Here is a 13,411-nt window from a genome sequence, read left to right as displayed (position 1 = left end):
CGATTGAGAGGTGACGTGAGCAACAACTGAAGCATGTCAGAAATGCCAATTGGAGTTAATATGAACATTCGCAAGAGCTAGCTTTTATTTTGGGAGTGCACTTCCAGTTAGCGTGATTTAAATTAGCATATTAACTAAATACTTAGCTTGCTGTCTAAATATTTATTTTGAAGCTAGATGTTTAGTCTGTAAACTGAATATTTAGCTCAGTACTAAATATTTCGAAGGTAAACATTTAGCTTGCTAACTAAATATTTAGTTTGAACCTGTTTGAAACATTGTGAAAATATGACATTTCCCCCCCTTTCTTTCCCTCTTAATCTACTTTTTCACTCTCTATGCCGGATCTCTGAATGGCCTGTATGTGTCTCCATCTTTCTCCCATCATGTCTCCAGTTACAAGATCCCACAGTGAATCATTGTTTACAGCCCTGTCAGTTTTTGGGACTCTTTGTGGGCTTTTATCGACCCTCAGAAAGCAGAACGTTGGAGACCAGGGTGGCTGTGGACATGAAGATAAAGGCGACAGTCTGTAGACGCCTCTTAATTGTTCCTAGTCTGGCAACAGTTGAACAAACAGATATGTTTCCCTGACAAAGAAGAGACCACTTTCCCAAAGACCCCATCTTTTTGGGAGTCGGTGCAAAATGTTGGAAATTATTTGCCTAATTAGGGCTTGAACCACAACGTCAAGATGATTTCTGATGCATTTTCCTGAATGGATTCTAGCTATCCATTCAGGCTGATGGCTAGAATGGAGAGAAGTTGCCTCTTTACCTGTTGCCAAGGGTAACTGAGTAAAACACTAAGGCTTATTGACTCTCAGTCATTTTTTTCTGTTCATAGACAAAATTTCTAATTGGTTCCATGTAAAAAAAAACAAAAAACGTAGAGATGGTGGCCTTTCAAGTTGTTCAAAGTGTCTATCAAGCCATCCATCCGTCCTACTAGCGAGATAGCTAGATAGTGCTAGCTAGTTATCTAACTAGCTAGATAACTAACTAGCTAGTTAGGCATTTTCTCTATTTTAATATTTTAGACACTGAATAATGGTGCATGCAAGTATGATTTATTTTTTATTAATTTCTGTCCTGATCTATGATCAGGTGAATTCTGTTTTTATTCAGAATTCACCACCTATGAAAGTTCCCTCTTCACCATATGCAAAGGCAACTTATAGCCCCTGTTTAGACATGATTCATTGGGGGAAGTCAATCAAATCAGCAGTCTTGCGTCAGAGCAAGAGCTGGCTTAGAAGGTAAAAAGGATAATGAGAAAGGGATCTTTGTCTTTGATTTGTCACTTTGGGTTGTTGTCATGCCTTGTCAGGTGCGCCGTATAGGGGGGAAAAAGTTATGACAATTCCAAGGGCCCCTGACCAACAGGGGGGCCTCCACTATTTATTTATTTTTTGTTCATAGGAATTCAGAAAACGGGGACCTGTCAATTACAAAATTAATTATATAGTGTTTCCTGAATTTGTTTATAGCAGTAAAAATTAAATGTTAGCACTTGGAGAGCAAAATGCACACATTTGCCCTGAACCCCCCTGGGTCTGCATGAAATGGTTCGTTCCTGCTTGACAGTGACGGTGTTCAGCAGCAGACAGTAGAAGACAAGACAAGTGGCAGTATTCTATGCTGCCTAGAAAAATAATAAAGTTGGGTTTTTAAAAAAATAGAGACAGAGAGAGAAAAAAACAAGTGTCAATTTGTAACCCAGTTTTTCTCCGAGGTGGTTAGACTGTGAGATTATTAACCATTCAGCATAGTTAGCTTAGCTACAGACTGTTTGCCTTCATTTCACTAGCATTTAATGAGTTAAGGAAATAAATTACCAAGATATTCATATATTGAACTTGTCCCTGAACCTTTTACCACTTAACAACAGGTGAGTCAGTCAGCGAAATTAAAGCTGCAGTATGTAACTTTTCAGAAATTTTATTTTTTTTTTTACATATTTGTTAAAACTGCCATTATATTGTGACAGTACGGCATGAAAGATAATCTGTGAAAAATCTATTTTCATGTGCCTTCTCCCAGTACTATCTAGAAACAACCAATCAGAGACAGGAGAGTTTTAGTGCTGTCAATCACAATCTCATGTGGTGCTGCTCTGCAAGATTCCTGGCAGCGCCCCTGTGCCCCGTGTATCATACTCATGCCTTGGTGTTGAGGTTCTTTCTTATAATCTTAGATTCTTATATTAGTGAAAGTATTTTGATTTAGTTTGTTTGTGTCCTGCTTTTTCACCCAGGTACTGATCACCTCTTCATCAGATTCTTCCATTGTCTTCCATGCCATTCCCATTGCTTTGCTGTTTCCTGTCGAATGTTTTCCAGCTCCTCTTGTGTCTGTGTTACTGTTCAAGGAGGCTCCTTTTTCCCCATCTGCGTTTGGGTCCAATTCCCCAACCGTTGGCGCTAATTTGAAGGTGCTGCGGACGCTTGCTCAACCTATAGCAGGTGTTGAAGTGTTGAGTTGCCCAGACGGCTTCAGCAAACAGAGGTACACTAGAAGAATAAGAGGCTCGGAGTTTGTTGAAAATATAGCTGCTTTGCTAACTCTGACTTCACTTAACATGTGGCTAAAGAGGGTGATGTTTTCTTCAGTTTTCATGAGGAGGAAAAAGCTGAACGTCAGCCAGTGTGTAGAAAACGGCTGAAATCATCCTTTTAAACCCGTCTCCATCTGCTAGTTATTACTCCCTGTTTGCGTATACGATGTCTGGGTTATTGGAGAAGATTTCTCTGATTCTCCTGCATGTGTTTCCATTGTGGGAGAGATGCTGTCAGAAAGCTCGCAGAGGTCTCATAATGTTAATATCCACCATATGCAGTGGAGGTAAAACGGCACCGAAACACAGCAGGCCCAATCTGAGCAGCGTTGACGCGCAGGTTTGACTGAATACATGCTTTAAAGATGCAAAATCCTCAAATGAGTCTGCTCATCCACTTTCTACTCCCACTTACCCTTCCAGGAGTCAGAATGAGTTCATTTATAAAACTGTATATGCAGTAAGTTAACACACAGTGGAAAATGACTGATGAAACCTTTATATTTCACCTTTATATTTTGAGCGCTCTGGTGATCCCGATGTCAGGGCATTTTGAAGGTGGGTGCTGCCATCTGGTGGACATGTTTAAAACTGCCGCCTGAGTAGAGCGCTTTTCCTTAGTAAAATACTTTCTAAAAAATATCAAAACACACATGGTACATGTCGAAAAATATTTTATTTACAAAGTTTGCGAGACAAGAAAAAACCAATCAGACATGCATCAGCAGCTCCACAGTGATGCCTTTCAGGAGGTAGAAAAGGTGGGACCGTTCAGCGCCGCAGCACAAGAAGCAACATGGAGCCGCGTGTGTGTCACTCCTCACCCAGACGCCGCCCTGCACTCTGCCTGACCTTTAGCACCGCTTGTCACTCGATACCGCTGCCAGCTGATTGGCTGCGCTGATTCAAAATAATAGATTGCGGCTGTGGTGAAGAGTAATAAGAAGAGGGAAAAAAAAGATGATTGGAGATAGTTTATTGCTACAGCATATGCTAATTGACTGTGTCAGAAAAATATTCACACCTGGTAAACTTTGTCACATTTTGTCGATCTACAACTCCATTTTTCAGTGTGTTTTGTTGGGATTTTATTTGACAGAGCGACCCAAAGCGGTGAATAATACGGATGTGGAAGGGAAAGGATTCAGAAATTTCTGGATTATTTTCTGGATAAAAACCTGAAAAGCATGCTGAGCATTTGCTTTCAGCCCTCCACACTTTGCAGAACCACATTTCACTGCGTTTGTAGCTGCAGGTTTAATGCGGTCTGTTTCTACCAGCTCTGCACATCTAGACGCTAACCATGGCTGATGCCTATCTGCAAATATGCTCAAGTTCAGTCAGATTGGAAAGAGAGCAACTTTAGGCCTGGACTTTAACTGGGCCAATCTAGCACATTTTGTAGCTCTGGCTGTGTGTTGGCTGGCTGTTCCTCCACCCTAGTCTTAGATTTTTTTGCTGCCTCTAAACATTGTGGCTTTTTTTTTTTATTTTTTATTTTTAGCTTTGTCTAACCTCCCAACAGTTTTCCTGTACCTAGAGAAAAGCTTACCCCACATCCAGAGCTGCCATGAAATCTCTTGGCTGGTTCTGTTATTGCTCTTTCCATTGTGTGTGCGGATAAGTCTAAAATATCATTATCAACTAAAATATAATATGTTATTGATATTTCATGTTTCCTTACCACATTGGTAAGGTCGATCTGAAACTGATGGATAGTTTCAGATTCCATCTTGAAATTTTGTCTTGCAGTTTCTCAGGTCCATCTCGAAAAAGATTTTGTTTTAATTTGCTCTCAAATGCAAATTTTTCCACACTTATTTAGGAAAAATGCACACATTCATGTTAATAGTAGGCTTGTCACAATAACAAACTTTGCTGGAGGGTTAGGGCCCCAGAAGTTAATGTAATAAATGATAATATTGTTGTTTTGAGACCATGTCCAGGTAATATAATGATAATGGCACAGTAATCCAAGAACACACTCTCAAAGATCAGTAAACTTTAAATTTGAATAAACATTTAACACTGGAACTGGACGACATTTTAAATATCCAAAATAACAGAGACAACAAATAACATGAATTATGAAGTGCAAAATTGTCCTTCAATAAAGGGGGTGGAGACCAAAAGACCAGAATGAAGAGTTTTGTCATCCAGGTTTGGTAGAAAGAGAGAAAAGAGAAAAATGGCAAATCATGCAACTGGAAATTATTCAACTTGTTTTAATTTATCATGCAATTAATTGATTTATTGCAACAGGCTTAGTTAATGTGTTAAAATATTTAGCAGACACTTATGAGCTTTATCCAAATTCTGTCTCAGGTTTGAACAAAATAAAGAGACTAGAAGAAAAAGATCTGAAGGTCAGAAGTTTGATGTATAGAAAACTTTAATAAAAAGTATCGGCGATATGGCCCATATCACATTGGTATCAGATTGATACCAAAATATGCAAAAATCGCACGCCTGTACTTTCCACTTTTATTTAAAGCTTGCTTTATAACCTGACCCTGCTTCCAACTTCCTCCCTGACCCGCCTGCTGGGTTCCTTGGTCTTCATGTTGCTTTTTGTTCTCTATTGTTCTCCAACAAACCTCTGAAGCCTTTACTAAAGGAATTCTCCTGGTAATTCATTTGCATTAGATTTTATTTAGTGGCGTCAGAGTTTCTGCCCTGTTTCATGTTGGTCCGTCACATAAAATCGCAATAAAACACATTGAAATTTGTGACACAAGAGCTTACCTCTGAAGGTCTCCTCACGCTCGTGTCTAAAGAGGAAAACGGTTTTACTTCATGAAAAAAAACAACAACAACAAAGTTTACAATGCATCTAATACTTGGGAGGACGAATGTGTTCACCTGCCAGGTGTATCTGTTCACCTGGGAAGTTGATCTCCGCTTGTTTCCTGATCATGCAGATCTTGGACAGAATAAACAGGGCGGACAGGAAGAGGCCGATCCCACCTCCGATCAAAACGTACTTGAAGTCTGGAAACAAAACAAGCGGCAGTGAACATGAGGGCCTCCCTCTTCCCCCCCGTGACCAAGCAGAAAGCCAGCTTGTCGAACGCCTAGCAAGCGTGAATGAAGGAGACACGTTTGATTTCACAACATGTTTACTCGTCGGTCTGATTCACGGTGTCACGCTGCCCGCCTTGCAATGCAAGTTGCGTCACAAGTGTTTGCAATCCGAATCCGGTATATCAGGGAATCTTTCAGGGCCAGGAGGTCACAGCAGGTCAGAGTCGAAGCCGGATGACCAAGTAGAAGCATTAAAACTGGGACGGGTGGAGTGATGAAGATAATGGTCATGTCAAGATTAGTCTATCTGTCCTGCAGGTTTTGGATGTTTCACTGCAAAAAACACAAAACCTCACCAAGAAATGGTTTCAAATCAGTAGATTATTTAACTAATAAGACATTTTTTCCAGATTAAAAGTGAAATAATCTGCCATTAACAAGTACTTTTTTCCAGCAATATTAAGGAATTATTGGCCTAAAACAAACTCATATCTTGCTTAAAAGTTACTTGTAAGTAAAGTTTTTCTAATTTCAAGTATACTAACATGTCTGTACTGAAAACTTAACCAAATATACTTAGTAAAATTTTGTGTTTTTGCAGATATTTTTACTAAATTTTACTTGCTCCAACACCTGTAAGGGCGGTGAACAAATGTTTTGGCCTCTTTGATAAAGAAGCTGAAAAAGAAGTATAATCTCTTTTTGAAGAACTTTGAAAAATGCATCTTTTAGTTTGAGTCCATCCATTTTAGTGGGGGAAATATCTTAGGTAGCAGTTTTCAATTCAGTTCAAAAATGCTTTAATTCTCCCAGAGGGGAAGTAGATGTTGTGGTAACCTATATCACCTTAGTTTCTTCAAGGAGTGATTGTGGATAGTGAGGCATCTGAGTGTAGAGTGAAGTATGGCCGTCTAATGACTGTCATGAGATGCTAACAGCTCAATTTTCAGGCAGCAGAGATGATACTCCTGGACGGCTCCATCCAGGACATGTTACTGCTTTCTGGCTGTTTGGTCAGAAACCTGTTCAGACAGACGTTGGAGTAGACGTCGATAGAAGTCGACAGACCATTGTGGTCGATGGAAGATATTGTTCCATGAAGCCTCCCTTTCTACTCTGGGATTTGGGGTCGTAGTTCAGGCACTATTTGAGCTTTTGGAATGATGACCAGCTGCTCCCAGTCGTAAAGACAATACTTTGTGATTGGAGCACACAGTATCTCTCTAGATCTTCCAGAGTCATGGTGCCTCTCCTGTTCTCTGTTCTCTTCAGCTCAGCCAACTGGTTTCTCTGTAAGATTTAGGTCTGTTAATCTGGAGATGGTTTGGTTTTCTGTCTGCTGAACTATTTCTATGTTGTTTTTGCTACAGATGACCACCAGATGTCTGTTTCATAAAACTCTGGTTGTATTTTCAAAGAGTCGCTTAGTCTTAGAAGATTCAATATCCTACAGGCCTCTTCATCTCAAGTCCTCCACCGTACTCAAAAGTGGTGCTTTTAGTGGGTGTGCACTAAATAACTACATTACCATCAGGTTTTTTTTGCCTCATATATAAATAAACAATTTCTACTAAAAATTGTTTTAAAATAAAAGTATATTTTAATACTACGTGCTGTTCAGCTCTAGCCAAGGAGTTAGCTCATTCTCTGTTGACCCACCTAGCTTGTCGTCAGACTCTCCTCCATCTCCCTTTACGTTCACCAGCAGACAATCTGAAAAACAGAGATTTTACTTTATCATCTTCAGCGCACAGATGGTGTTGTGCTGAAACAGGAAGACTGTAAACCCACAGCTGTTTCTGTCGCTGCGATCAGATAAGGCCGAGTTCTATTGTGACACTTGTTATTGCCACCTGCCTGCGTGGGGTGCGTTGATGCACAAGCAGCACTTTGAAAATAACATTTCTGGGTCAAACATTTGCAGCCGTAGATTTTTTAAAAAATTTTTTATTTTAGTCAGGCGTATTCTGAACACTGATCAGCCTGTCTTTCGTTTAGAGTTTCACTATTTCCTGTTTTTTTAACAATCACAACATCTACTGTCTTCTCTTTATTCTGCTGAGACGGAACCAGAGCGCTGCTTCCATGCTGCCATGTTGTCTGTGGTTAGAGAGGTAAACCTCTGACTTCTGGCTCCTACCTCAAACACAGTACCTACAGACACATGTGTAGATTACACCTAAAAACGAAATTCAGACCTTAACCAGCAACTTCCACACAACTAAGAAAGATATAGACACAACATGCTTATTATGGATCTGATTAAACGAATTTGAAACAATATTTCATTGTGTGAAATGGGGTAGCCAGTATTTCTTAAGTGGGCCCATGGCACCCGCTGTTCCCCTTTTGGGGGCACCACTGGTAATACAAAAAGCCTACTGCATGAAATGTTTCTAGATTCAATAGTCAGTCCTTCCAGTTTTTTGTGATTTCATGGTTGAAATCAACAGATTTCCACATTTTCTTTGATTATTTTTTTGTGCTAATGCGTAATTGTAAACTTATTGCAAATTTTCCTTAAATTGTCAAAAACATTGGGTTTAAATGACTGCTACCTCCTAGTATTTGGCAGTATTACTTACTTCTACAACTTTGCTGCCTCATTCTTACTGAATATCAAATTAGAATCGAGTAACAAAAGGAAAAACTCCAACACAAACTTTGCATGGTGCCCCAAATAACCAAAAATTGCTGACTTTGGTGAATAAAATTCTGCTTGGGTTGTTTTTTGTGTGTGTTTTGTTTTTACAAATCTTGAGTGAGCTCTTGTCGGCTGTCATTGCTAGTTAATCTAGCTGAGGACACCGAGGGCAGAGGAGGAAAACTCAAATTTATGGCACCCATCAGCCGAGCACTCGGTCTCCCAGCTGTTGGCTCTGGAGCCAAAATAGGTGGAGTGGTGCTGTGGGAACTGCGCTGCTAAAACGGTGCAGAAACGCTCAGTAAGGAGATCTCTCACAGCCCGAACCTCGCCACGCTTCTTACTCTGAACCTTTGCTGTATGAGTCGTTACTGTACGGAAGGTACGTAAAATCTGAACCACATGAAAGTGGGCGGCAGTAACGTGTTCCTATTTATATAAAAAAATAAAAATCAGTTCAGTCACCTCAGCTCGACATGCTGAGTGCCTGCAGAGTGTCGGATAAAGTTTCCAGTGGCCAGGATGTGACCTCTTACATAACGGGTCGTGTCTAACGGGGACGCCAAGCAGTCAAACACATTTACTCCCAATGCTTTTGTACTGACCCCTTACATTAAATCGTTAATTCACTCAATGTTACAAGACACACCAATATCTGATTTCTCAACAGTAGAATAGAAAAAAAACAATTTAATACTAGTTACAGTGTCTGCTGAGCTAGTTGTGTCTTTCAGATGTCTAGTAAACAGCATATAATTGGTAATTAACGCTTTGGGCTGTTCTAATGCATGCTGTGAAGTATTGTTCAGTTTATTTTCTAATTATTTATTTTCATGAGCCATGGAATTCAATAAAAAAAAAAGAATCACGCTGCGGGCCGGGTGCGTTTGTGCGACGGATTTATGGGCGTACCAGAAACGAGCCAATACAAAGGTCCCGACCCGGAGCCTTTATTTAAAAATCAAAAATAAGCTATTACCCCTGTGAATTGTTTTTTGACATGTTAAAGGGTATGGAATAAATTAATCAAAATTAAAGCGTTAAAATCTCTGTCCTAATTTTCACCCATATTTTATTGCATTCACTAAAATATTGGTTTAGAAAGCTTTTCTTCCTTAATAAATGTAATCAATTGAGAACTGCTTTTTGGATTTACTGAGGTTATTTCTGTCTGATTTTACAATTGGTGTGATGATCTGAAACATTTAAGTGTCGAACTCCTCCCCCCCAAAAACAGGAAATCTTAAATGGGGTAAATATTTTTCACTGAGATGGAAAGTACGATGTAAAAACGAAAGAAAAGCTGAACACAAAATAGTGGCGGCAAGCACAATGAACATAATGTGGCGTTCATCACCCAACATTCAATACTGTCGTCATTTTGTGATCGGACCCAAATGAAAGCGGAACAGGCATCTATTGGTGAAGTAAAGTTCTTTTAATAATAATTATGAACTTATAACTAGGCTCACCGGGATCAGGCAGTACAAGATCAAACCAGCAAACAAGGAGAACGGTGGGACTGAACAGAAGAATCCAGCAGAGTGTGACCGAAAGTGAGGAGCTTGATCACTTGACAAACAACTGGTGGCAAATTAGAAACAGGGTGCAGCTGTGAGGGGAGACCAGGCAAGCAGGCTGAGGGAAATATAAAACTTTAAATGAGCTGGGTAGGAAATGAACAATAATCAAGAAAAATACAATAAAGGAAGAGAAGGAATAAATAGTACAAGGAATAACTAAATATGCAGGAAGTAAGGCAAAAACAAGGAAATAACCAAAAATTGAAACCTGGAAGCAAACCAAAGTACTCAAACAACCCACATTGTTGTGTATTTTACAGATATTTTATCCTTCAAAGTCTTTCATTATCTTAAATGTTGTTTCTCCACACTTGGTTGAAATAATCTTTTGATTTGGCTGCATCACATGTTTGAAGCAGAAGCCGCTAACTGGCTTTGGTTAAAAACGAATCTAGACAACATCTAAGTTAATCATAAACACCTAGCCTGAAACAGGGTAGAGCTGGGCTGATAAAGTTAAAGTCATTTGAACAAAATGGTGGTGATCAAAACAGTATGAACTTACATAGTTGTAATTCATTACGACATGTTAACCAAACTACAGAAGGTTATTTTTTGTCCATCAAAATTAAATACTTGTTTAATAGATTTAAAAAAACCTGAGCTAAGATGGCTGCTGTTTTCCTAACCTCCATAGCTATCAAACAAACATTAGCTTCGCTGGGTTTTGTTTCAGAACCATGTCAGAAACTTCACCCTCTGTAGCATCAGTTGCTAACTCGTGACGAAGCAAGTGAAATTATTTTTAAGTGGGATAAAGATGAAAAGCGACTTATTACTGCTTAGCTATCATAGTAATAGTTTACAATCATCTTTAAATTTAACCAATATGTTTCCTCTTGGCTAGGCCACTGTTTGGAGCGGCCCAGGCGGAGCCATGACTTGAGTCTGGTTGAAAGCCTGTGATGGGAGACGGGAGAAGTACTAGTGTGTTGACGAGGAGGCCTTCCAACCACAAGGACTTGGAGTTTATCACCAATGTAAGTCTTTTAAAAACCTGTTGAAGATTAGTAACTATTGAGAAGGGTATAAATGCTTTTTGACTTGTCTATTTTTAAACATACAGAAACACTTGAGGAACTTCGTAAAAAAAAAATGTCTATGAATAAAAATTTCTAGAATTGTAACATGAAAATAAAAAGACTTCTGGTATTGATAATTTACCAGAAAAATACAACGAACCTTAGTGTGTGACTGATGCACCAACCTACATTTTACCCTAGGAATATAACCACGTTTATTCTAGTATTGTGTAAAATATATCAAATAAAACTATTAAGTTCTCAGTCCTTCTTCTGGCAACCAACAATATGCTAATGCTAACCAGAGACTGTAGTCCACCTAGCACATTTTATTTCGGTGGTATTTCCTTTCTGCCTCGGAGTGCAGACCTTAATAAAGTTTGCCATTACATCAGTGTCAAAGAGGAGTTCCTCCTTTTCAGTTTAAGCGTTTTTAGTGTGTATCTTAGCTGGTCGTTACAAGGTCCTAAAATAATTCAAATCCAATCTGTTGCAAAAAGACATAATCTGTAATCCAAGGTTCTAACTCAGCCGTGTCTTTGTGACCTCTCAAAGTTACTTTTAGACTCTTGACAAGACTCTTGACTTGTCAACAGCAAGTTGTCACCCTCACTCTCCAATTTGTGGTTTTGTTTCCGTTGTGTTCTAAAAGTGATGCAGCTTTTTCACCAGAGGAAAACGAGGCGTTCGTTATACTCACCAGTAATCAGGAAAGCTTTGATTACGGCTGGCATGCACCCAGGGAACTGATCTGTCCTCATCTCCGGGTGTTTCTGCTGCGCTTACTGACTTCTCAAAGGGCTCTGACACTTTCTTACAAAAGACTCGCAGCTTCCTGTGTTTTGTGGTTTCAAAGCTTTGCTGATTAAATGATTACATCCTAAACTCTGCGCTCAGCGTACAATATTTTCTTCACTTCTTCAGCATGTGGACTGATGTGGGTTTTAACCACAGTGCTTCTACAAAATATTTGTCCATTTTAAGCTTTCTCTGTTTTTGACCTTTTTTCACTAAAATGTTTCAGTTTGTCCAACAATTATTAAAATCAACCACTACAAAAACAATTTCATGATTGCACAGGTACTGCAGTAAACTATTGGTATGGAAATGAAACACAACTTTCAAAAAAATCTTAATCAGCTAAATCATCATTTAGTGATTTCTTTTTCACATGTAGAGCCAGTTTAGTTTCATTTGGGATTTTTTTTTTTCTGTTAATAACTGAAGTCATCAGTGGTAAACTGCATATTGTATTTACTCTTTATCTTTGTCTAATATCAAAATTGGGTTGAAACATTAGACTAGCAAAACAAAACATAAAAATTATTTTAGGGGACAAACACTTTTCCCAGCACTACAGTATATAAAAATATAAAATAAATAAAATGTCATCTTTTAATTTTTTTCTTTCAAACACCATCAAAACATACGGTTTAGATTAGTGTTAGGACTCAATTTCACATTTTTAGTCAATTAAGTTATCAGACAGATATGTGAAAAAAATTTAGCTACTTTACCTTCACCCAGTGCTCTCTTTAGTAATGAGAAACAACCAATCAGAGCAGGAGGCGGGTCTTAGAGCTGTCAGTCTCAATCTCGTGTGGCGCTGCTCATCCTCCCTCCCCCGCAACTTCCCGCAACGGCGAGTTGTTTCTCCACCATTAGCACATTTAGCAGCACATACATGTGGTTGATTGGCAGCGCTAAGACCCTCCTCCTAGCTCTGATTGGCTGTTTTTGGTCTGGAGCTGTGCATTTTTGCAGATGCAGCCCAAGGTGAGAGAACGATCTTTTCACAGATTATCTGCCTCATAGCAAACTGTCACAATATGGAGACAGTTTTAATAGATATGCAAAAAAACATATTGTATTAATGTTTTTTTTTTAAACATATCTATAAAAGTTGCATCCTGCAGCTTTAAATCTCATTTTCAAAAGCGTATTTTAATCTGATAAAGGAGCCTTGATCTTTGCTAATTGCCTCGTCAGCCTTGGTTAGTTTCAATTATTGCAAACTTCAGACACAGCAATATAAATAACTTCCTTTACACCTGCTGAAAACCAGCATCGAACACAGAAGATAGCATCTGTGCTACATCCCTAAGGACCTCATTCACAAGGTTCACACGGTTTCACTTCTAGGCTGACCTACTTCTTCACACTTTGACTTCACAGAACATCATCGTCTATTTAGTCCATGACAAAGAGGGGAAGTCCGTTGTCCAGTTTATGGCATATCAAAAACACACACACACACACACCCCCCCACACCCCCCTACACACACACACCCACACACACACAGCGCCCTGCAAAAGTATTTACACCTTTTTGATGCGTTTTATTGGGATTTTATCTGACATAGCGTATAATTGTGAAGGGAAAATAATCTAGCTTGGTTTTCTATATTTTGTGCAAATGACTCATGCATTCGTATTCACCATTTTTTATACAGCATATCTATCAGCTGGAGACAGAATGTTTTTACCCAAGCTTGGATGAAGTGTTTAAGGTCAGACTATCAGTTGGATTTTCAGTCTGGACTTTGACTGGGTCACTCTAATACATGATTGTGTTTCGATCC

The 13,411-nt window shown here is 39.1% G+C and overlaps 1 protein-coding gene across 4 annotated transcripts; it reads right to left on the bottom strand.

Moving 5' to 3' along the window:
* Positions 1 to 3,213: 3,213 nt before the first annotated feature.
* On the bottom strand, positions 3,214 to 11,637 carry LOC116726684 (transmembrane protein 273). 4 transcript variants are annotated; one of them, XM_032573511.1, is made up of 5 exons: positions 11,530 to 11,637; positions 7,240 to 7,293; positions 5,419 to 5,547; positions 5,302 to 5,327; positions 3,214 to 3,480 (listed from the first exon to the last, which is right to left on the bottom strand). In XM_032573511.1, the coding sequence occupies exons 1-5, from the start codon at positions 11,588 to 11,590 to the stop codon at positions 3,424 to 3,426; spliced, it is 327 nt and encodes a 108-aa protein (XP_032429402.1). In that variant the 5' UTR covers positions 11,591 to 11,637; the 3' UTR covers positions 3,214 to 3,423. The 4 variants fall into 4 exon arrangements, with proteins under 4 accessions (XP_032429402.1, XP_032429403.1, XP_032429404.1 ...); XM_032573512.1 differs by having other exon boundaries at positions 5,302 to 5,348; positions 5,440 to 5,547; XM_032573513.1 differs by having other exon boundaries at positions 5,440 to 5,547.
* Positions 11,638 to 13,411: the final 1,774 nt, after the last annotated feature.

The sequence above is a fragment of the Xiphophorus hellerii genome, chromosome 10 (genome assembly GCF_003331165.1).
Source record: "Xiphophorus hellerii strain 12219 chromosome 10, Xiphophorus_hellerii-4.1, whole genome shotgun sequence".
Taxonomy (NCBI): Eukaryota; Metazoa; Chordata; class Actinopteri; order Cyprinodontiformes; family Poeciliidae; genus Xiphophorus; species Xiphophorus hellerii.
Note: the sequence above shows the minus strand (reverse complement) of the source record. Positions and strands in the feature narration are given on the sequence as shown.

Coding starts and splice junctions, on each gene's coding strand:
- LOC116726684 (XM_032573510.1), bottom strand. CDS start 11,590: ATGAGGACAGATCAGTTCCCTGGGTGCATGCCAGCCGTAATCAAAGCT. Junction 7,294..11,529: donor CAAAGCTTTCCTGATTACTG/GTGAGTATAACG, acceptor TCTGTTTTTCAG/ATTGTCTGCTGGTGAACGTA. Junction 5,548..7,239: donor AGAGTCTGACGACAAGCTAG/GTGGGTCAACAG, acceptor TTTTGTTTCCAG/ACTTCAAGTACGTTTTGATC.